This window comes from Pangasianodon hypophthalmus, chromosome 10 (assembly GCF_027358585.1).
Source record: "Pangasianodon hypophthalmus isolate fPanHyp1 chromosome 10, fPanHyp1.pri, whole genome shotgun sequence".
In the NCBI taxonomy this organism is placed as follows: domain Eukaryota; kingdom Metazoa; phylum Chordata; class Actinopteri; order Siluriformes; family Pangasiidae; genus Pangasianodon; species Pangasianodon hypophthalmus.
In genome coordinates, this window is record NC_069719.1 from 27090539 (window position 1) to 27116801 (window position 26263).

The 26263-nt window shown below is 38.1% G+C and overlaps 1 protein-coding gene across 2 annotated transcripts in view; it reads right to left on the bottom strand.

Annotated features, from left to right (window-relative positions):
- bcl11ba (BCL11 transcription factor B a) overlaps window positions 1–19022 on the bottom strand; it is a 55377-nt gene extending 36355 nt beyond the window's left edge. For both annotated transcript variants that reach the window (XM_026926840.3, XM_026926839.3), the window contains exons 1-2: window positions 18033–19022; window positions 1803–2195 (exon numbers count right to left, since the gene is read on the bottom strand). In XM_026926840.3, coding sequence (XP_026782641.1) covers window positions 1803–2195; window positions 18033–18105 — 466 coding nt within the window. In that variant the 5' untranslated portion in view covers window positions 18106–19022. The remainder of the gene's footprint in view (window positions 1–1802; window positions 2196–18032) is intronic.
- Window positions 19023–26263: the final 7241 nt, after the last annotated feature.

Genomic DNA, 26263 nt, shown 5'->3' on the forward strand with positions numbered 1-26263 from the left:
GCAGCGAGTAAATTGTCTTTGATGCCGCAGGAAATCTTCGCAAACAAGAAAGCTTTACAAAATAAAAAAAAAGAAAAAAAGACGTTATTAAAACCGGAGCCAGTGTCATAAGCCGCTCCAACCGCTTTTCCCCCGCCAACTTTGTCCAACCCTGAATATTATTTTATGAGACCCATTTCCCATGATCCCTCTGGCTGCATCTTTGTGGAGGACTTGACTGCACTGTTTTGTAAGATAACTAAGTGGGAGAGAGAGAGAGAGAGAGAGAGAGACAGCGAAAGAGAGACAGAGAGAGACAGAGACAGAAACAGAGGCAGCGAGATCCAGAGAAAGCGAAAGACACAGAGAAAAATAGAGTGAGAGACAGATAAAGAGAGAGACAGAGAGAGAGAAAAAGTAAGAAAAAGAAAGAGAGACAGAGAGACAAAGAATAAGACAGTGAGAGAGAGAGAGAGAGAGAGAGAGAGCTCTCACCCTGCAGCTGGACCAAGCTAAACTGCCTCTTTACCCCAATTCAATAGCAAACTGGTTCTTTTAATCCTTCTCTCTCTCTCTCTCTCTCTCTCTCATTTTGAGTATTTGAATTTTAATGAGTTTTTCACCTTTTTAAGCAGATGGCTCAGGCTGGATTTCTCCATGAAAGTGAGCGTTGAGTTCTCTGTCACGTTTTGCACAATTTGTTTCAACTACCAGAGTCCTTCAGGGGGTTTAGAAAAGGGGTGGTGGGGTTGTTGGTGTGTGTGTGTGTGTGTGTGTGTGTGTGTGTGGTGAGGATGGGGGGGGGGCTTCGAGTCTGTAATGTGATGTTTCACTCGGCACAGCACAGGCTCCCCTAATGAAATCAGCTGAAGGAAAAACAATCTCTCTCGAGGCCTCGGAGATGAGCGGTATCACAATCACGACAGGATCCTGCAGAGGGAAATGAGTGTGCTTCCCTTTGTCTGAAAATGCCGTGTGTGTGTGTATGTGTGTGTGATTCATACTGTGATCAAGGCCTAACCATTTTAATCCCTTTAAACTCTCATAACTACACTACACAACTTTCCTATTTACTTCACTGTCGTTCCTGAATTCTGGATTCTGATTGGTCAGAAGGTGTTGATTAATTTTCTGTAACAGCAGCTCTGACACTAGTGCAGCTGCAAATCACAGGTTTATTTTAATACATTCGTTCTGATACCTTAACGTTTCTATAGTAACAGCTAATCCATAAAGGAATTGCACGGTGGACGCTCCACATAAACCGATTTGTTGATTTGGTGAAGTTTGCGGTAAGGAGATGTTTTTAACATTTATGGAAGGAGTCTCCAGTGTCAGCGCTTTGTAACAGTCAGTAGTAAAGCTGTAACTGTTCGGGACAGAAGAGTTTGCACTTTCTGGTTTCTTTCAAAGCTGTTTAAGTTCAAGAAAGAGAAAAAAAAAGAGAGGCGGGTGAGAGGACTAACTTGTTTCTTGAACACTGGATGCAACTATAAACAGATAAAAAGTATAATGTGTCATTCTTTAATTAAAAAAAATTGACAAATTGCTGGAGTGTAAGAGCGCTGATTAAACACTTTTGTTATTGATTATTTTCCTATATGCCCAGTTTTTTCAATCTTCAGACTCCGCTAACTCACACGGCAGCCACTTGTATGTATAGTTTATGGAGTAATACAGTACATTATAGAGTTTACAGAGTAACAGATCTCATTAGCCGCGGTCCTATTAGATCTCTCACACACTGGTATGCAAAAGCAGAAAGGCCTTATTGTAGGCGTGAAAGGTTTGAAGATAGTTTGTACTAAGACACCGACACTCACCTGCCAGGCCGCTCTCTAGCTTAGGGCAAATTCCTTTCAGAGGCGTGAGCAGTCTCTCATCCTCGTCCTCGGGTGTCACCTGGATTCCGATTTCGACCGGTTCCTCCACCTTTCTCAGCTCGGTGCGCGGCGGCGAGGGGCTGCTGCGGTCCGCCATCTTATCATAGCAGCCGTGGGTGCCGGCGGGGCCATGGCACTGCTTCTTCTTGTGCTCAATGAAGAGCAGGATGTGGCCCAGTGGGAAGGTCTCCTGGCACTGGCCACACGTCAGGAGGTCGTGGTCTCCGAGGCCCGGGGGCAGAGGGGCGACCATGTTGGGGTCCAGCAGCATGGAGGTGTGGTGGCCGGCGAGCTCGGCCAGCGACAGGTCTGCATCCACATGCTCAGCTTCAGCTGTGGGCACACACAACACACCGTTTCATATATATATAGCAAAATAAATGGCGCACTACACAGTAAATAGGGTGTGTGTATATTAAAAAAAAAATCCTGACAGTGTCATAGATTCTCCCTTCGTATCACTGACAGCTGTCATGTTGTTATATAATTTTTTTATGTTCTAGTCTGCAAGGCTTTCATTGGTTTGTTAGCTGATTTCGTGTTAGTCCTTGATTATTTCGTCGGTGTACGTATACCCTGCTGTTTCTGTGCTTTATTATGAAGTTCTACCGTGTCTTACTGCAGCCTTATTTTCCTAGTCCTGTGTTTACACACTTTCTGGTTTTGACCTTTGCCTGTGCGCCACGTTTATGATTACACTTTTACACTTGTTTAACTTTGCCTGACTGTATTGTGAGCCGCTGGATATGATTGTTGGATTCGTCCTAATAAAGTATACACACTTGCGTCCTGCCTCTCTAGTGCAGAATCTCCGGAGCACTCGTGATATCTCACAATGCACATAGCATTTAAACCATGTACGGAATGCAGAATGCACTTTTGGTGAATTTCTACGACGGATTTAAAACGGTTGTACATGCTGTAGATATGTATAGAAGCAGCTGAGTCATTTCAGACTAGCAGGAATTAACATCTCACAGTTTCTCACCCTGATTTTTAAAATATATATATATATATATATATATATATATATATATATATATATATATATATATATATATATATATATATATAAACGTCCAAATAGTGCAGTGCGGCAATAAAACCGACATTATGTGAAACCCGAGACATAATTGCACTCTTTTTTCTGAGTTCAGGGATCCGGGCAGCTTTTACTCATTCATCAGCTTGTTAAAAAAAATGAAGGAAACGAAAGCCAAAGCCCGTTTTACAGTTCCGTCCCATGACAGTGGCTCTAAAGTCGGAGAGAATAAAAGAGACTCTCCACTTAATCATCACACCGGCCACACACAAGGCAGCGCTCTGCGGCATGTTCCATCCTGCTCCGGGCCAACTCCTGATAAACATCCATATGTGGGGCCGAGACCTGAGCGCACGGCACTGTTATTAATACACAATACGCCACTTGTGAGGCTGAGCGCGAGGAAAAGCAGGACGGTAGATGAGAGAGAAGAGACCAAGTGGGTGCGGGGTAGGTTTAAACATGAAGCTACGCAGATCTCAGAGCTCAGATAAACCACAGCCACACCGGACACCCTCGGCTCCCTCGACGCCTCCATTTTGAAATATCGGCCCACGCTGTTCAAAGCGTGGCCGCAATCACACCTTTGTAGTGGAGAGTTCTGGAGGAACTCGGCGGAGGCCCTCTCAGCTCTGTTGATATTACATATGACAGTTTCTGCTTGTGCTATGCTAATCATTAAGATCTAGACAAACACCTTTCTGGCTGCCACTTCGCACTCTTCAGCTTCCTGTCACCGCTTTTGAGCTTAACGCTCGAATCTGCCACGCTGCACCACACGTTTTTGGGCTAAAGTGAAAAAAAATAAACGCTACTATATTAACACCATGAGTTACGCAAGAGAATCTGAGCTGGAAACTGAGAAATTAGCAAACTGTCACAGTGACGACGGTCAGCGCAAATACACCACGCACACATTTTGTGTAAAATATCAAAAGCCTACATTTATATTTGCCCTTTTTTTTTTTTTTTTAACAGCAGACAACCTTATCTAGAGCAACTCCATCAAAACCGTATCCTCATGCTAGCGCATTAGGTCAAGGTCTAAGAATCCCAGTAAGAAAATCACACCTGAAATCAAGGTTTTTCTTCACACGTTACCCAGCACACGTGAAAAACAGAAAAAGAAGACGGAGACGGAGCCTGATGCGACTCGTTGCATGTCGCACAGGTAGCCATGTTTACACCTCCCAAAGGACTCGCTAATTTTAGATGATAAATTACAAGCAGGCTGCGCATCCATCTGCAATTTATCAGTGCAGCCAATTATGAGCGCGGACGGATTTGTAACGTGTGATAATGTTAGTGCGGGCGATGATCGAGATTTGGACCGTAAATATGAATGTAATAACGGCTAAAAAATGCATTAAGTATAAATTATTCACCGCTAATTCTCCCAAGGACTGCAGATATACTTGTGGTATATATGCTCTTATAACATAATGTTAGCTATAATTATTAATAATTTTTACAGTATTACAAATAGATAATGGAATGTGAGTCTTCAGGCTTGGAAATGTAACGTATAAAGAGATTAAAGGATTTTGTTATATAAATATATTTCTACTACTAGAACGACTACATGACTACAACTACAACAAAGCCATCCTTGCATTGAATTATTAGCGGTTGATCTATGAAAAAATGAAAAGCACTCTTTCCATGCATGATTATTATAAACGGAAATTTGTCAAACGTTGCGCTAAATATATGCGCGAGAATGTGAAGGTGTTTAATTCAACATGATGAGGAAACAAACATAACACTAAACTTGCATAAACATGAGGATCTAAGCAAGTGTCATATTCGCTAAGAATGCACCTGCGTGTGTGTGTGTGTTTGTGCATTCACGTGTATGCATCCTAGAGCATAGCTGTTAGCATATACGTGTGTGTGTGTGTGTGTGTGTGTGTGTGTGTGCACATTCACGTGTATGCATCCTAGAGCGTAGCCGTTAGCGTGTGTGTGTGTGTGTGTGTGTGTGTGTGTGTGTGTGTGTGTGCACGCTTGCATATCATGGGAACTTGTAGCACCAGCAAAGTAGAAGATAAGGCAAGGGAAGCTAAGCTGTATGTCATCGCCATAGATAAATCTCCTGATTTTACAATGCTCTGGAAAGTTTTGAAAGTTTTTGCCCCCCTTCCCCCATAACCTGTAAAGCAGTTACATCCTGTGAGATCGTGGATGAACGTGCGGCGCGAAGGGGAAAAGTGTTAGTTTGATGTGTCACAAGTCCGAAGTGGGAAAAGAGAGAGAGAATATCTCTCTCTCTCTCTCTCTCTCTCTCTCTCTCGCTCATTCCGTCTCCAGGAGGAGAGAAAAAGTAAGAAAAAAAATGTGTGCAGTTCAAATTCTCTCTCTCTCTCTCTCTCTCTCTCTCTCTCTCTCTCTCTCTGTTTCTCTCTGCATCTCTCTCTCTCCGTCTCTCTGTCCCTTTCTCAACCAGCAGGATGGAAAGAGTACGAAAATATATCAAATGTTTGCAGCCCAAATTCTCTTACTCTCTCTGTCTTTCTCTCTCTCTGTCTTTCTATGGTTTTCTCTCCATCTTTCTCTCTCGCTCATTCTGTCTCTCTCTCTCTCTCTCTCTCTCTCAACCATCTGGACAGAAAGAGTAAGGGGAAAAATGTAAAATGTGTGCAGCTCAAATTCTCTCTTTCTGTTTCCCTCTCTCTCTCTCTCTCTCTCTCTCTCTCTCTCTCTCTGTCCCTTTCTGTATCTTAACCATCTTAACCATCAGAAGAGAACGAATTAGAAAAAAAAGAGTGCAGCTCATAGCGCATATATACATATGTGTGTGTGTGTGTGTGTGTCTGTCTGTCTGTCTGTCTCTCGCTCTCTATCTGTCTCTCTCTATCCATCTCTCTCTCAACCACAGGAAACACTCTGCTAGCATGCAAAGCTGTATGCTGTTACCGTGCACTTTAGAAGAAAATACGTAACCCCCCTTCCCTTCACACACACATACACACACACACACACACACACCACACATGCACACACACCACACACACACACACACACACACACAGACCACACTTCACACGCCAGGTGTTCTAATCAGGTATTTCACTCATGTGCATGCAGTTAGCAATCCTGTGATATAATATATGCAAAAAAAAAAAAAAATCTTTCTCAGCTTTGTTCAGAGATGAGAAAATGAATCAAGCTCTGAGTGTGTGTGTGTGTGTGTGTGTGTGTGTGTGTGTGTGTGTGTGTGTGTTCCCTTTCACTAGTCTAGACAAACAGCCAGGAGTTTGCCATCCCTCACTCACTCACTCACTCACTCACTCTCTGTCTCACACACACACACACACACACACACTTTTCCACCAGCGATAACAATGCTGTCACCAAGGTAACATTACGGCTCATCATTTTCTCTGATCCCTCAACAAATACTCCGTATAATTCTATCAGGGCCGCGGAAATGTCAAATGATATTTGTCTTTATTGAGACGGGCAACGCAAGGAAGGGGAGGAGAAGAAAGATGAGAAAAGAAAGAGAGTTGGGGTTATAACACAGGATACAGCTATCCTTGTAGCACCTACTATTGACAAGGATCTCAAACTTTCTGGACAATAATTTATGAATAAGATCCAAATTTTCCAATTTCACACCCACAATATATACAAATATATATTATATTCATTTTATTTATATAACATAATGTTCATTTTTCAGAGGTATTTATTTATTTATTTATTAAATTTAACTGGAATTTTGCTAAATTTGATATTAGAGTGTTTTAATCATAAATTTTACACACAGAACCCAAATGTTTAGTTTAAAATATAATATAAAGAGTATAAACAGCACTTTTTTATTATCTTTATTAAAAAATTACATTTATACTCAAGTTCTCATTGCAGGATTAAAAACATTCATTTAAAGTTCGAAAAGACAGAAATGAAATAATTACTAAAACAACTTTGCTTTGTTTGTTTAAATAATATTAATTACACTAATTGTGTTTACTTTTTTAGAATTGTGTTTATTATTAGTAGGAGTAGTAGTTTCAATATTACTTACTTATTTGTTTCTTTCTTTACTTACTTATTAATTTATCTATTTATTTTAATATTAAATAAATTAGTTATATTTACTTTGTAGAATTTTATTTACTTATTATTGTTAGTTATAGTAGCAGTAGTATTTATTTATTTATTTATTTATTTATTTATTATAAGTAGGCATAGAAGTAGTAGTAGTAGTTTTAGTCGTTTTTTGTTTTTTTTATTAAAATAAAATTGAATAAATTGGTTGTATTTATTTTTTTAAATATTCTTATTACTAGTAACATTAGTACTAGACTACTAGACTATTATTATTATTATTATTATTATTATTATTATTATTATTATAGTATTTAATTTATTTATTTATCTATCTATCTATCTATCCGGTTCTGTTTGTTTGTCTGTTTGCTTGTTTTTGCGTACCCCTCGCTTTGCTTCACAACCTCCCGGGGGTTCTCCGACCTCACCTTAAGAACCACAGCACCGTATTTCCGATACACAAAACACACACCCAGCATCTTTAAACCCACTCTACTGTCTCACGTTACTACAGAGCTGCAGTACTGTTACTAACAGAACGCTCTCTCAGCTTGACTTCCACCTTATAATTAGTTAGCTTGATGCTACTACTGAGGCCTCTCACACACTCACACACTCACTCTCTCTCTCTCATACACACACACACACACACACACACACACAGAGCGTTGTAAATGATAGACGCTGGCAGTTCCTGACGACGTCCTAATTTACCTAATAAGGCTCGATGAGTCAGAGTGAGCTCTAATAGGATTTCCGTTGGCGGTGTAAAGAGCAAAAAAAAGAAAAAGGCAAATTGAGCATCTAAAAATGAACGACGCACACACACACACACACACACACACACAATGCGTTTCCATTTTAGATTGTGGAGAGGCCTGTATAATTCCTGCCACCTCTAAAGGCGGAAAAATGGAGTGAAATTGCTTCTGACAGGTATTTTTACTTTATAGGAATCTGATTATAAAAAAAATTAAAAACTATGAGTTTCTGGTGTAAAGAATTCACACACACACACACACACACCATCATTACTACTCATAACTCTTTAGTTATCAACAGTCTGATAACATTTAAACTTCTTTATGATGTTCCTCACTGTTGAGACTCTCACAGGCTAATTAGACGACACACAACATTTTACAGATTTCAGTTTTTTTTTTTACAACCTCCATAAATTTCCCTATTTAAATCTTGAAAGCTTTTATAATGCCGTCCAGATATAAACATTTACCCTGCGCCAATTAGATCCATTCAGAGCACTGGCTGTGTTGCGCCGAGGGGGGAAAAAAACGTCTGCGGAGAATGAAAGCCGTAGAAAAACTTTAATCAAACAATAAAAGCTGGAGTTTACTGTTTGTGCACGGCTTTCCTCACCGTCTCCCTCCCGATAGCAGCCAAGGAACGTGGAAAAGACGGAAAGAGGAAAGAGGGAGGGGGGTCAAATCTGGGAAGCTGAGAATGAGACGTGAGGCGGCATCAAAACAGAAGGACAAGCAAGCAAACAGGACGGCGGGGCGATAACGAGGCTAACTCGCTCCCTTTTCCACGTGTACGTCGTGTGTGTGCGCACGGAATCAAACACGGAATCTCGCTGGAATCTATCAGGAATTAATTAGGCCGTCATTAATCCGTAACCTACATTAGAGCCGGAGTCTCCGAGTCAGAGCAACTGAGACACTCCAGGCTCTTCCTGAGCTCTCGCTCCTGTTCTCTCACGTGTTTTTGACGTGAATCTGAGCACACACACACATTCCTAAAACAGGGAAGTTAAAGGTATCTTTTAAAGGTATCTTTTAAAAAAGCAAGTAAACGAGAAAAGCAAAAAAAAAAAAAAAAAAAAAAGGAAGGGTACTAATCTGTACCTGTGCTTGTCATTCAGGTGGAACCATCACAAGTACACATTTGGTACTTTTAGTATCCACGTTTTGGAGTTACATTAAAGGTCAAATTAACTCTCTGAAGGCATCTTTAAAAATATTTAAAAATTAAAACCATGTATGTGCATGAAAGCAGGTCCGCTCTCGGAAAGGGGTCTAAACTGTACCTGTGATTGTCGCTCAGTTGGTACTATCGCGTCTACGTGTTTGGTACCTTTAGTATCCACGTTTTGCGTTGAAACATACATTAGAGTCAAATTAAAGTTAAAAATAAAAAAATAAATAACAAGCACTGAAGACCAACACATGCATGAGAAAAGCAGGTACGCTCTCAGAAAGGGTACTAAACTGTATTTGGGCTTGTGGCTCACTCAATTGGTACCACCAATTGTGTACCTTTGGTACTTTTAGTATGTACATTTTAAGGTGAAAGATACATTAAAGCTCTGGAGGCATCTTTAAAATCAAAAAACAACAACAAACGAGCCACGAGGACTAACGTGCATGAAAGCAAGTACACTCTCAGAAAAAAGGGTCCTAAACAGGTGGTACCATAAAGTGCACACATTTGGTACCTTTAGTATCCATATTTCAAGGTGGAAAACACATTATGGGTTAAATTAAATCTGTGAAGGCATCCTAAAAAAAAAGTCACAAAGGTTCACACATGCATGCAAAAAAGCAAAGCAGGTACACACTGAGGGAAAAAAAGGAAAGGGTACTAAACTGTACCTGTGCATGTTGCTAAGGTGGCACCATCACATGTACACGTTTGGTACCTTTAGTATCCATGTTTCCAGGTGAAAGATACATTAAAGGTTGAAAAGGTGCAATGCGAAATGTTCAAGCTAGTGAACACACCACAGCATGCGTTCAGTGGCTCAGCCTGTTGTGGAGTAAAAGAAAAAAGGGTACTCAGAGAGTACCTTTAATATGTACCTTTCACCTGGAATGGTGGATATAGAGTACCTTTAAAAAAATTTTTTTAAAAAAACAATTTAAGATACATTACTGGATTGTGAATTTCTTTTATTTTAAGATTATCTTATAAAAGATATTAAAGGTACAAAAGTTGTACGCTTAAGAGTACCACCGCAGTGACATGGAAAGGTACCGTACTGTACTATTTAGTACCTTTTTTTTCTGATTGTGAAGAATGTGTAAACCTAGACAGGACCTGGAGAGGAGCTGGAACGAACAGCTTTGTTTTATAAAATGAAAATTATGAAAGGGAATCAGTCGTCCTGCAGGTAAAACGCGATGAACACACCAAAGTCCACCGGGAGCATGGCTACGCTTTGCTAACTCTTGATCAGGAAATCTCATAACATCAGGGAGACGTTACCTAATATTTTCACTTCAGATTAGGAACTAGAGCGCGTGTGTAAATGCTGAAACACTTCCCTGTGTGAAGGCGGCCATCTTGTTTTGTTTTGGGTGTTTTTTTTCTGACAGGAACGTGTAAAGGAGAGGAGGAGATGTAGAGATGTAGAGAGGAGGATGTGTATATAAAATCAGACATAATAATCGAGCATTTCTTCACTTTAATCCTCACACACACACACACACACACACACACGGAGTGTTTCCATGCTCAGGGCCACTCTGATTCAAGCCAGCTGTCGGACGTCAATCTATTAAACACGGACGAGCGGTACGCTTCTTGCTGCTTCGCATGATATCAGAAGGCGAGAGCACAAAAAAGCACACACACACACACACACACACATATACACACTCACACATTTTTTTTCTCTCCATGCAAACAAAAGGAACGTGAAAACCTACAGGAATTTGTGAGCGTATTAATCAAAATTGCCAGGCAGAAATTTGGCCATTGTTTGAGGGAAAGCCTACAGGATCTCTCTCTCTCTCTCTCTCTTTCTTTCTTTCTTTCTTTGAGTCACATTTATTTATTTAGATAGAAAGAAAGAACAATGAGGCCTCAGTCCAAAAAAAAATGCCCTCAAGTTTCCAGCTTCTACTTTATCATTTGCACTTCAGCACAAACAAACACTCAAATATTCGGAAAAATCTGCGTTTTAAAATTTTTTGCGTCTCTTAAGAGAACACATGAGCAACTGCAAAAAAGAAGAAAATATAAAAAAAGACAGAGAGAGAAAGAGAGAGAGAAGAAGAAAGAAACAGAAAGATTAGAGTACACACTGTGATGCTCTGACATACGCTTAGGAGTGTATTTCTATTATTTATACATTTCTTCTTCTACATTTCACTTATTCTTTTTTTTTTGTGAGAAACATCTGAAAGAAAGCAAAAGAGAAAGACAAAATGGAGCGACAGAAATAAAAGGAAAAAAGAAGACAGAGAAAGCGTTAGCTTCTACTTTACGACGTGCGCCACATCCTCTTTAATACATCTGCTGATTTATTAAAAGTGTGTAAAAGCAAAGAAACAAAGAAAACAAGAGAAGATGATTTTAAACCATGTGACCGTTTTTTTTTTTTTTCCACGTATTAACGTCGAGATCATCCGAAAGCATCGATGCGTCGAACGTGAGGCACATATACTTCACGCCTTTGCGTTATTAGCACATCACTTGCTCTTGGTTTCTCGGCTCTTGAGAGCGCTCAGAAGGAAAGGAAAGATCGAGAGAAAGAAAGATTGAAGATGTGTACGTCTTCAAGGGGGGAAACAAACAGAAAAATATAAAGATAAATACAGGAAGAGAAACAGAACGAGAGAGAGAGAGAGAGAGAGAGAGAGAGGGAGGGGGGATTTCAAACACAACACTGTCAAGCTGACAAGCTGCAAATTGAATACGTAAAAATGATAACAATTTTTTGACGTGTTGATGCTGACAGAACGGAAATCATCCATGCAGCAAACCTTATGAGTGTGTAACACATTTATTACACATTTATTAAATCTTTCATGATTTAGTTTGGATGTTTAGACACTGCTTACAGTCATTTTCTCCTAAAGTGACAGGGTAAGAAAAAAAAGCAAAAGATTTTTAAACTATATCAAGCAAGAGACAAGAGCGAGAGAGAGAGAGCTAGAGAGAGAGAGAGAGAGAGAGAGAGAGAGAGAGCTAGAGACAGAAAGAGAGAGAGAGAGAGAGAGTGTGTGTGGGGGGGTTGCAATTTTAAAAATGTATATTATGTGTTACACATTTATTACACATTTATAAATGTTTATCTCAATTATTTCACTATTTAATTAAGACATTTATTCATTATTCATTGCATACACTTATTTTCTCCTCTTACATCTGTCCTAATGGGAAATTTTTTTTGTTTGTATTTTTGTTTTTTTAAAGTACAAGCAAAAAGATAAATTCAGGAATATTGAGAGAGAGAGAGAGAGAGAGAGAGAGAGAGGAAGATTTTGAGCTACAAATGTAAAAATATTGATTTTTTTAACACATTGACGTTAATATCATCTAAATCTTTCATGCATCAAGCTTTTAGAAACATTCTGCATTATGTGTTACACATTTATTACACATTTATAAATGTTTATTTATTTGGATTATTTGGATTCGGATCATGTGGATTATTTTGTCCTCTCGCTTGAGGAGGAGAGCAACCTGTGAAAGTTTTAAAAAAGATGATATATAAACCAAAAAAACAAAAAAAGGGTAAATGCAGGAAGAGAGAGAGAGAGAGAGAGAGAGAGAAGAGGAAGGTTTTAAAGACACATAAACTGATCATTTCTCTTCATCATTATCTTCCATGCAAATGAAGCATTTAGTTCATTTCATATTTATAAAAAGTGTTACACGTTTATTACACATTAATTGTCATAAGTGTTTCATTATTTATGTTGGATATAAATTCAGCGCGTACACTTTCTCATCTGGGCAGAGTTTTCTAAAAGGGGATTTATTTTATTTTTTTTTATCTTTTTATCATTTTAATTAAAAATGATCATTTGACATGCCACTGAACTCTTCCTAGCTTCCAAACTTATGAGCATGTACAGTAGTTTACATGTTTATAAGACATTTTCTTTAAAAGTCTTTCATCATTTATGCATGGCGTACACTTATTTTCCATCTTAAGAGTGTAACTGTGCAGAAAAACAAGAAGAAATTGAGAAGGAAAGTGGTGAAAATTAAAATGATTATTAGTAGTAGTATCATTATTGTCACATTTGTTTAACAAGGGGCTGTTCAACGACATCGACAGTTTGACGTCTTGATCTGTTTTCAAATCTTTTACTAGTTCTGACTTCCACTATTTTATGGGACAGATGAAAAAGAAAAGATGAAGAAGAATTGACAAAATTATAAACAGACAAGGAGAGACACACACACACACACACACAGAGAGAGAGAGAGAGAGAGAGAGAGAGAGAAAGGATGATGAGCGGCATGAGAGCAGCTGCTGCTCGGAGACGTTGACAGTTTGCTGTGAACTCTGCGTGTTGATGTCGATATCATCTGAAGCATCTATGCAGAGTCGTCAAAAAGCCACCGCCTAGAAGTTCAGCCAACTTACCCCGGCACCCCCCTCCCCCACCCCACCCCCACCCCTTCCACCCCGTCTTCATACACAGCGTTTAGGAAATATGTTTTTATAATGTTTTTCTGCCCCCCTGTGACAGACTCAGAGCTCCCCCTAGCAGCACACGGCCAAAAAAACAACACCAGACACACCACACTCTCTCCTCCTCTCTCGATTATTCTCATCTCCACCGGGAGAACGTCGCGGCAGAAAATTCACTCTCTTGCTCCGGCCGAGCGGCGGCAGGCTCAGGCGTATTAAGACACGTTTTTGTGTTGTTGTGTTTTTTTTCTGGTTTTTTTCTGGTCTCGTGCCAAATGATTTCAAAAGTCTCTGACCTGCAAGATGGTGCAAAGTCTTCTTTTACGGTTTATGATTCAGAATTCATGGATTAGTCTTTCTCAAAGAGTGTGTGTGTGTGCATGTGTGTGCATGTGTCTGTGTGTGTGAGTGTGTGTGTGTGTATGTGTGTGTAAATAGAATTCACACACACACACACACACACACACATATATAGATATACATACACACTCGCAATTGCAAAGCATGCAGTTCAATTTGTCCTTCTATGAGTATATATAAAGCTAACTCGAGTATATATAAAGCTAACTGTGTGTCTTCTTGTATGATGATCACACACACACACACACACACACACACACACACACTGAGAAGGACTAATCCACCACACAGACGCAAACAGTCAAGAGAAACAAAGCATATGAGCACACACACACATTAAAATACATTTTAAACTATACTATCATGTTGGATTAAAGGGGCTTTATAATCTGAATTCAGGAGATGCTTATTAATTTTTTAAATAAATAAATGAAATAAAAATGGAAAAAAAATTATTTGAATAAAAAATAAATTATGAATATACATCCAGTGGAAGGAATAAATAAATAAATAAATAAATGCCACAAGTACGGTAAAGATTCTTAAAAGGCGGATAAAAACGGTCTTGTTTTCGCACAAACGATAAAACCAAAAAAAAATAAAAAATTAACACCCCGAAGAAAAACAGAATCCGATTTCCGTGTCTCGAGTTCCACTGTCCTACGTCATAGCAATAAAAACATCACGCTTGTGTGTTTTGCACTTGTTGGCACTTGATGAATCATTCTATACAATACGAGGCACACACGCACACACACGCATGGAATGACGAAATGAAATGTAAAATAAAAGGACAAAAAACAACCATGATGCCGAGTTTAATTTGAAGAGCAGTGTGTCGTTTTCAGTGTCTGTTAACGAGCTTCCAAGACACACCGCTCATATTTCACACCACATTCATAAGTGAGTGGATTTATGTGCGTGTGTGTGTGTGTGTGTGTGTGTGTGAGTGTGTGTGTGTGTGTGTGTGTGTGTGTGTGTAAAAATGTAGCACACAACCTCAGGGTAAGCCAGTAAAACTACTGATGTGCTCAGATCGAGAACGTTTGAATTAACTCGCTTCTAAACCTGTCCCACACACACACACACACACCTTTACACACATATACCTATACACACACACACACACACACACACACACACTCTGAAATGGACAAATCCAGAACACACAGACACAAGCAGTTGACAGAATTGACTCAAACATTCTGATTTGCAGATATTACACACACACACACACACACACACACTTGTAAAGCATTCACGCTTCCAAATATTAATGTATGAGTATCTGTATCTAAAGGTAACTCAAATCTCTCTCTCTCTGTCTCTCTCTCTCTCTCACACACACACACACACACACACACACACACACCCTTAACAAGGCCGCACTGTATCATCCTCATCTACACTATCGAGTTCGGCTAAAATGTATTTCAAACCACACACACACACACACACACACACACACATACTCTCACACTCTCTCTCGCACACACAAACACACACACACATACTCTGTCTCTCTCTCTCACCCCCCCCACACACACACACACACACGTCAATATATTCATGTAAGTGTACACTGTACATTAAAGCTCAGATGATATCTTGTACAATGAAGGCACTTGTGACATCCACACACACAGACACACATACCACAGATATCATACACACACTCTCACACACTCATTCTCTCTCACACACACACACACACACACACACCCACAGCAGAGTAAACTCTCAGGAAGAGCTAAGCTCCTAAGCTCTGATGAGTATCTATCAGCACCTGGCCAGTGTAACGGCACATCTCAAAAACACACTGTTTACTCGCTAAAGGTACTAAAGGTACTAAAGGTACTAAAGGTACTAACGAAACATGTGGAGTGTATGAGTGGCTGAGTTCTGCTCTCCCAACCCCCTCTCAGTCAAAAAAAAAAGAAAAAGAAGGAAAGACTGATGGTTGGTTTGGTTTGGTGAGTACCGCTGCATGTGTGCCTGCATGCGTGTGTGTGTGTGTGTGTGTGTGTGTGTGTGTGTGTGTGCTACTTAGAGCAGCGCTTGTACACCGTATAATGCAATAACAGACGGAACACGTTACTGTAACATCGAAAAACACACACACAGACGTTTGTAGGAATCTGTGTACGCAATTTTTATGGACATTTGTTCATAATTTAACGCCAAAAAACACAAGAACATGTGTGTATTCAATATTTGAATACACACAATACAGAAACTATTATATCACGCTCTTATGTTGTGTTTCACACTTAAAAGTTGCTGAAAAAGCTAAAAAACTCGTCACGAAGATCAGAACACGCAGCAGATCCGGGTGTTTGTGAATGAAATCTGATTTAACCTTAATATATTTATTTTAAAAAAGCAGATTAATTCCAAAGGTTTTTTTTGACACAAAGAAAAAGAAAAGTGAAGCACTAAGTGGTCCTGCTATGCTACACATACATGTTGTATACATCCCAGAAACAAAAAAGTGCAATAAATCATTCACATCTGGCTACAACTGGATCATCTCTTTCTTAAACCTGCCTCGAATCATTTACGATATCATTCCCTGAGTCTGACTGACGTCTTTAAATCCTTGATGTGGGGTTTAAGGTCACCGAAGTCACCAAAGACGAGCTCGTGGAGCACTTTGTGACGTTTGGCTGCTTTGCGGAAATGTGAACATTTCAGAAAACGGTGTAATCTGATGGATGGTTACACGTGAATAAACTGACATTTGAAAGCACAAAATAAAGAACGTTTGACAAATAGCATTGAAATTGTATTGAAAGTTAAGCACAATGATTTTGGTTTTTTTTATCCGCTTCATATTGCAAAAAACAAACCGATCTTCACTCAACGATATCACTGATACACTGATACACTGATACACTGAACACATGGACTCCAGCTGTACGGCTTTGTATAATTAATCTGGTTAGAATCTGAATCATAAAAAAAAAGAAATCACACTGAATGCAAGATGTAAAATGCACCAGTAGCTGCACGAAGCGTTCACAAGCACCGCTTCTGTGAAAGATGGAAAATAAAAAAAAAAAAAGACTTGTGCTTTTTAAAATGGCTTCGAAATCAAATCATGGCTGAGATAAAACACTAAACAGAGAAAAATGCACCATAGTAGTGCAAGAAATAATTTTAAAACAGCTGGACGTGAGACGTGAAACACACTTTATGAACCAGTTTGCTTTTTTATTTAAACTTGATGCTCCTCGTTCATTAAAACTCTATTTTACATATTTTGCAACATAATCTATTTACAAAGTATTAACATCTCCTTAACATGCAAAGTGTCAGCATTTTTAATAATAAAATCTCTTGCAAAAAGGGGGAAAAAGACATAACTTTAATTAGTATTTATTTTCTAGACATGCTTGAAACAAGATTATAGTTTTACAGAAATATTGACTTACTTGACTTACTTTGTGTGCAGCTATCTACAGGCCAGGCTTTAAATATCATTATAATTATTGTGTTGTGTTTTGTTCTGTTTGGAAATAAAGCAACATTTCACGTGGAGTATTAGGTTTACATTACATGACGTGATTAAAATAAAAATGAATAAAAATAATCCGAATAATAACTATCAGACTCTGCTCATTCCTTTCCCTTTTGTCCTTTTTTAAAATATTACTTCTTCACATGCAAGTCTGTCATGTTCTCTTTCTCTTTTTTTCCTCTTTTCTCAACTTCTTGATTTCGAATGATTCTGAATGATTGAAACCTGCTAGATGATCATTTTAAACCTGTGCATTATTTTAACAACTAGATGTACATCAGATGGAGTTCCACCTAGCTCATATCTCTTATACAGTGCATGTGTTTTTAGTGTGTGTGTTTATTATATTGTGTGTATTATATAGTTATAGTTCTAGATGTAGATTATAGATGATTGATTATAGAGACAGAGCCTGTAATATTGTAGTATTAAGGCATAAGATGTGTGAACAGTGACGTTCTTCATGGTCTTGTCTTAGCATTTAGAAGGGTTTCACATTTAAGGGGAAAAAACAGATCTAAATGTGATTGTAATGTGATATTTGCGTTTTAGATTGCAGATCAGAAAATTTCAGAATTGTACATTTGGAAGTGCAGCAGCACCGTGACAGAGAAGAGAGAGAGAAAGAGAGACAGAGAGAGAGAGAGAGAGAGAGAGAGAGAGACAGAGAGAGAGAGATGTGCACTATGTGTGTGTGCGCGCGCTAGGAAAGTTTTGCTTTTTACGCATTTACGTTAAAAAGCAGCCAAAGGAAAAGGAAAGAAAGAGAGAAAGAAAGAGTGAAATCATTTGACTTACTGCTTATAATCTCCCTCTGTGATAGATGCTGAGGGTTTCCCTGCTTGCGACGGGACATCGCCCTGCCTGGCATCTACACTGGCATCTACACTGGCAGCTACAGTGGCAGCTACAGTGGCATCCCCGGCGTACTCAGATTCTCCGTGTCCTTTTTTTTCTCCCCCTTTTTTCTTCTTCTGGTTTTTTTTTTTTTTTTTTGGAGGAACTTTCGGAGTTTGTTGACTTGCCCACGCGCTCGGGTTCAGGCTCTTACGCGCTCAGGTGAGGGTGAAAACGATGAAGAAGAAGATGAAGAAGAAAAAGAAGCGTGCGATGTGTTTGTCCAGTATCCTTTTTGATTTGATTTGATTTGATTTTCAGGACGAAGAAGCTCGAGGAAGCGAAGCTCAGCTGCTCCGGATCATGCATGCACGTGCTGTTTCAGTTTGGTTAGAAAGAATAATGCATTAATCTAATCATGTGATGATCCCGGTGTGTGTGTGTGTATGTGCATGTGTGTGTATGTATGTATGTGTGTGTGTGTGTGTGTGTGTGTGCGCGTGTGTGTGGGTGTGTGTGTGTGTGTGTGTGTCCGCGGCAGAGCGCGAGCTCAGTGCTGGCGCGGTGTTTCCGACTGCGCGCTCCTCCGGCTCCCTGCGCTCTGCTCCTCTATGCGCTCCGGCCACATCAGGCTTCACCTCCACCTCCACCTCCTCTTTTCTCTTCTTATTTATCTTCTTCTTTCTTTCTTTCTTTCTTTCTTTCTTTCTTTTTTTTTTTTTTTAAATGCACCGGGACACCTGCGAGCTCTCTGCTTTCTTTCCTGTCTTTTCTCCCCGCGTGCCTTTCTCTTGCGTCCTGCTTGTCCGGGAGCTCTGTCCTTTCTCTTCTCTCCTCTCTCTCTCTCTCTCTCTTTCTGTCTCTCCGCTCTGTGTGTCTGTGGCTCCCTGCGATGGGATAAAAATTCAAGTTCATGTGCGGACGTGACGTTTAAGTCCAGCATACAGTGGTGGTGGTGGTGGTGATGGTGGTGGTGGAGGGGTGGAGGGAGGGAAGAAAAAAAAAAAAAAAAAGAAAGGAAAGACAAACTGGAGAGAGCAAGAGCACTGGGGGCGACTAGTGGTAGCTTTATACACAGCTAGGGGAGCAGAGACAGCGGAACCAGCAGTGGACACACACACACACACACACACACACACACACACACACATGCACGACTGTCTCCTCTCTCACTATCCAGCACTTTTTTATTCATATACTTATTTATTTATTTATTTTGTTAAATATCACTGCGTTTATATCATTAAAACATGCTTAATGAGTACAGAATGTATCAATTGCATTTCATTTAGCCCAAGAAAAGATGACATGATAAACAATTAAGGGCTGCTAATTAAATGAAAAATTATAATTTCTTCATTTTTTAAAAAAAAAATATATATTTCATTATCGGTGCGACTTCTCTTTATCATCATAAAACAACCTGAGACGTGATGTTTGCATCTTCATCTCTTATATTACAGACTTCTTAGTGTGTTAGTGATGTTATAGTGATATTATAGTGATATATGAATGATATTATAGTGATATTATAATGATATATTAGTAATATGATAGTGATCTATTAGTGATATATTATTGATATTATAGTGACATATTAGTGATATAATAGTGATAATAATAGTGATTTATTATTGATATTATAGTGATATATTAGTAATATGATAGAGATATATTAATGATATTATAGTGATATATTAGTGATATAATAGTGATATTATATAGAATTTTCTTTTTTACGCACCAAAAATGACCTTAAACTTCATCACACCTTCACAAAAGAAGTTCACAACACGACTCCTCAAACAGTCGACCAGCCAAAATGAGAGATAGCTGATTTGTCTTGTTCTTTTTGCTTTCTTTTGTTATGTTAAGGCCCTTAGAATAAACTGCTCCTCCAAGACTGAGCCCGATTCGCTTCACAGTTATCCATGTGGAATAAACGCAGTATTTATTTGTGCGTCGCGGCGCACAAAGTTGTCCAAAAACGTCGGTCACTTTCCCTTTAGTTTTGTTTTGGTTTGCTGTTTTTTTCAGGAAATATTTCTTCCTTAAATACGTCGCTGTCTGAGGTGCAAAAAAAAATCCGTCATAGAAGATGTGTGTGTGGATCAGACAGGATAAAATGCATGACGCGTTTTTTAACTAAAATATAGATGCGGATTTCAGCTGCTTTTTTTCCTTCCTGCTTTAGTGATTAAAAATCATTTAGGAGCTACACAAGACATGGTGGAGGCTAGAAGTATTCATAATCCTGTGCACAGAGATAAACAGATAAGACAGGAATTCCACTAGACACAAAGTGTGTGAAGAGGATGAGTGTCTAAGCAGCAATCAGCAGGAACACTTAAGATAAAAAAAATCATAACAATTTTTTTTTTTTTAAATCCAGATTGTGAGTATCCGTTTGTGCATAATGAAGCTGTGATCAAGCACTGCTGAGCATCAGATGGAAGAGGAAAAGGAAAAGGAAAAGCGGAATGATGAGAAGGAGGTGGAGAAAAATATATATTTGAGAAGATACAGCTTCTCATACACCGGCAGATTTCTTTCAGGATCTTTTTACACTCCATTTACACTGAAGAGCACTAAGAGAGGTGTGTGTGTCTGTGTGTGTGTGAGTGTGTGTGAGGTCAGTAAAATCTGTTGTAGATACTGTAGTAGATACTGTAGCCTATGCATCTGCAAAAAAAAAAAAAAAAAAAAAAAAAGACTCTATCTTGTTAGAATGCATGTCTACACACACACACACACACACACACACACTTCTCCACCTCCTCCATATTAACACTAATACATTTAGGAGTTTGTGCTTTCATGCACTTTCTATTTTCAGCTCAATGGATGATTTCAATAGGGAGAAGTTGAGCAGGAATGGAGTACACAGATGATGTGTGTGTGTGTGTGTGTGTGTGTGTGTATGCACTCATTTCCTATACACAGTTGGACTGGTTGTATGCATCCATGGAGTGTCTTTTCATCTTCTTTCATTTCCTCATTCAAGAAGGGCTATTTAAATTATTCACAAAACTGGAGTGGTAACTTTTACTCTTGTATAGACTACATTCTTATTTCGCAGCTCTGTGCTGATATCAGATACCTCGGCACGACTGGATTCCAAATATAAAGCCAAAGGAACGTCTCTTAAATGAGCATTACAGCATTTCTGCGACCACCGAATCTACTAAAATGTGAAAGCAAATGTCTTACAGCTGTGAATTTTATTACACACACAGAGAGAGAGAGAGAGAGAGAGAGAGAGAGAGAGAGAGCACTCTTGGTTACTTTTCTCAATTGTCTATTTTATGCGTCAATATAAACCATTTCCACCTTCTATGCAATTACAATACAACTGAAAATAAATGTGAATATGAAAATAAGAAACATTCAGAATTCTAAAATGTCCTTCATGTACACACACACACACACACACACACATATACCTAACTTCTTTGTTTGCTAGTGAGTTAACTGAATTCATCTTTGTGTATCATTTAAAAGAGATTAAATAACAGTATATGGTCTGAAACTGTGATATAATTCATAATTCATAACTCTTTTGGCTGATTTGTTTCAGGCTACAGTACATGACCACTGAAAAGACTGAAAGTCTTTAACAACTCAAATGATCATGTATACGTTTGTGTATTGTTGTAAAAGCAAAAAAAAAAAAAAAAAAAAAAAGAAAAAGGAAGTGAACTTGTTGAAAGGAATAAAAACAGACTTGAAATGGTTGCAGGCGGATTATTGCTGGTTGAGATCTTCGCTGCTTTGGCCTTTCAGGTGTACTTGACTTGTAATGCAACAGTACCCTCTATTGGCTAGCTGCATGTCAGATGTGAACCACAAGACTGGCTTGAATTAGGTATGCACACACACGCACACACACACACACACACACACACACACACACAGCTCTTCCTCATTTTACCCCCCATCTATACCTAACAAATCTAGCATAGTGTGTTGTATAGTGATCTATTGTGCATATAATATTATTTCATATTACTGCAAAAAAAAATGTTTTAAAAGAAGCTAGATCAGGATCATCCATTGATTACTTCATCGTTGGATTACACATATACTATAATAGAACCTGAGTGAGCTGTTTAATTTATACAGCACTATTAAGTTTGTGTCTAATATTAATACATAAGATCATCTTCATTTCCAAAGCCGAAGGTGTATTATAAACAACTACACAAAAAAGCTGTTATGCTAATTTTCTAATCTAAGTTCAGGATTTGAACGCATCACTATAAACACTATAAATGTTCCCTCCCTGACCATAAAGAGTATTAAGTATCTGTAAATAAATTATTACTGATTTTTAATGAGGATTTTTAAAAAAAAACAACAAATATGTTAATAAGTTTAACTGATTGAAGGAATGACTATAGTCATTTATAATTTTAGACTTCATTTCACTTTTTTCATTTTCATTTCCCTAAGAGTGTGATGACCCTTACAGAAAAAATCACATACTCTACACATGATGTGATGATGTTTTTCACATGTGATTATGTGAGCGATAGGAGATCACGTGAAAAAAAGAATGAATCAGGAGAGATAATCAAATGATCTGAAAAGTTAAACATGCAACCATGTAAAATCTATTAGCATGTAAAGATAAATGAATAGTCTGGAAAAAGAATAATAATAATAATCATGTGGAAGCAAATGAATCAGGTGAAAAATCACATATGAGAAAATGAATCATTTGAAAATAAGTGAATCATGTGGGGAAAAAAATCACATGAAGGGGAATGAATTGTTTTATAAAGTGTGGGAAGAATGAATCCTTGTATAAATAAATGAATAAAGTGGGGGAAAAAATCATAAAATCTATGAAAAATGAATCATGTGAAAATAAAAGAAATAATAACTTGCAAAAATGAATTGTGTGGATATAAATGAGTCATGTGAAAAAACATCACATGTGAAAAATGATTATTTTATAAATAAATGAACCGTGTGGTAAGAAATCACATGTGAAAAAGGAATCATGTGAAATGAAATGAATTAAGTTAAAAAAAATCAAACGTGGAAAATGAATCATATGAAAATAAATGAATCATTTGGGGAAAAAAAACTCACATGTGAAAAAGAATCACATTCACTTTGACAAAAAATGTTCCTGAGGGATTTCTTGGATGGTTCTTCCTGTCCAAAAGTTTTCTGCTGTAAATCTTTTCTGAAAGGGAATCTCTGTTCCAAACTTGCAACAGCTCACTAACCCTGAGCAGTGCATTGTGGGATTTCACAAGTGCACTGGGTATTCTTCACACTGTGCTCTCATAACTGTACACGATAGAGTGAACAGGTTTGGGTATAAAATGGATTACGTACGGAATAAAACACTGGTGGTGTGATGAAACAGGGTCACTGTTTCCACCCTGAAGTTGATTATTTTCCTGTAACAGCATGTTCCAAAGTGGTTTATGCCTCTTAGAACACAGCAATTTATTAACTTATTAATTTATTGATTATAGAATGCCATGTCATACTCTTTATCTGTTTATAATTACATTTAATGTTGTGGAACATCCGTGAAACGGGTTAGTTCCCTCACCAGCGTCTCTTTTTTTTCTCACTCAAAGTTAATAAGGCAAAAAAAAAAGTTATAGATAAAGCGCAAAGGGTAAACTCCTCTGTCTTGAAGACTTTCCATTGGTGGAAAACTTACACCTTTACCTCTGACACTGGAGACTCATTCCGAAAATGTTACATAAATGTCTCCTCTCAGAAAACTTCACCATATCAATAATTACACGGTTTTTTATATGTTTATGTGAAGTGAATGTGTGCGTTAATATAAACCTGTGATTTGCAGCTGCACTACCATCAGAGCTGCTTCATCATCACCTTCTGACCAATCAGAATCGAGAATTCAACAGCGCTGTAGTATAAAATATTATAATATTAGAAGAAAGATGTGTGGGATAAGGAAACCTGTTGGACTATTCTGGCCTCTTAGCTCCGTCCGTCCCCTGTCTGGCGGCCATTTTAAACTGGAAATCCCTCTCGGAGATCACTTTCAAGACAGAGGTGCCCACTTTTTCAAGCACTCAGTCTGTACATGTGATTGTTTGAAAAGAAAAATGGCAGCGGAGTGTGACTAAATCAGTTTGCTTGGCAGTCGGAATGCAGTTATGATTTCGTCAATCCCGAGAGAAAGAGACAGAGAGAGAGAGAGAGAGAGAGAGAGAGAGAGAGAACGCTGCTCGCAAAACCTGGCACCAGATCGAGAAGTCGAACGCTGCCAAAGACACGCATTTACAACGATTAGCTACCTTTTCAGTCCTGGCCTTTTTTTCTCTTATCCGTCCCATAGGTGGTTATCTAATCGGCTGTTTTTGTTTAGAGGAACAGCGCTGTTTGGAAAAGGTGCCAGGCCTGACATCACTTGTAGCTAGCAGCTTGTGAGGAAAAAAGAAAAAGCTAGAGAGAGAGAGAGAGAGAGAGAGAGAAATCTAGAAAATATATAGAGAGAAACGAGTATGGGTGAGGGGCGTCCTATCAGAGAGACTAATCAGATAAGCTGGGATACACTCACTCGCAGAACTTCATAAGCTTTTAATACTTCTAGCTCCATCTACAAGCAGAACCTCCAACGTGTAAGCACAATCTGTGGAGTTCTCTTTCAGCACTCACACCGAGGCTCGACGAGACCTACACGCCAAGAGCTGGAGCTGACAACTCGCACGGATTAAAGGACGGAGACGAGATGTGCAGATCTCCAGCAGAAACGCCAGCGTCTTGTGTGATAGAGTTTCATCCCAGTTTGGGTTTTTTTGAATCTCTAACATCCATATAAGGTTCTGAGGAAGAGACAGAGTGTGTGTGTGTGTGTGTGTGTGTGTGTGTGTGTGTGTGTGTGTGTGTGTGTGTTGGGGGGTTGGGGGGGTTTGAATCGAATCACACGCTGAGAAAATATTGTATATTCAAAATACATCGCTTTATGTTCTGCAGTACAAATTAAAATAAATTGAATCTCAGATATAGAGGTTACATCACAAAAAGCAAGATAGTAAAGTTGCAAGAAATGGACAAAAATAACATATTGACTTGATAAATAATGTTAATCACTATGCTTGCAATTTGCCACACAATATATTAAAATTCTCTCAAACTTTTTTTTTGCTCTTTTCTCAATTTTCTGTCCTTCCATTTTTTAGTCTCTCCATCTCTCCATCATCTTGAAGTGGCTTTAATAAAAAACAAAAAAAATCTACTAACAAAGACTGTATTGCCCTCTGAAAAAGATGGAGGTGGTGGTAGGTTCAAAAAAGAAAAGAAAAAAGTGAGGGGAAAAGTGTCATTTTTAACAAGACAAACGCTTATACTGTATATTATAAAATAATAAAGAGGAAATTAATGAGTTAAATTATTATGATTGATTATGAAATTATTAAAATATCCTTATAAATTAAATGTAATTATTCTTATAAAAAACTCTTACTATTAGAATACATTTTTATAATTGAATTTTAATTACTTAAATATATTATTAAAACATAAATAATTAAACTTTCTGTTTAGACATATTATTTTTAAATACGAGTATGAAGCAGAAGCCTTGCACGGAAAAATGCACAATACATGTGGACATGTTAAAAAAATATATTTATAATTTATATATAAATGATAATACAATATTATATTATTACCTGAAAGTATGAATATAAATTAAATCAACACTGATTAAGTTATTATATATAAAAAAGTAACAGGTGAACATTCACAACACTAGGCCTGATTTGTTCAAAATAAAAAATATTGAAAATTAAATGAATAAAATGGGAGTCATACAGGATGGTTCAGGGCAGGATGGTTCATCTATAATATGTATATTTTATATTATATGTACATTAGATTATATTTCTGATGTGCTGCCATGAAGCAATTATAAACAAGGCTTAAAAGTTAGGGGCGGGGCTACCACAATGGTAGCACTGACGTCACTTCGGTGCTTCTTGCTTACTTCCGCATTTTAGAAAGAGTCAATAAACGCTAAATAAATCTAATTTTTAAAAAGGTATTATACTTAATGTATTACAACATTGCATTCAATTTATACTTCTTCCTCTTAAAATATTGCATAATTTTCATTTTATTTTAATGTCGCGTGATATCCAATAGGATGAGCGTAATTTGATCACGTGATTTAAACGTCGCTAATGGTGGCTAAT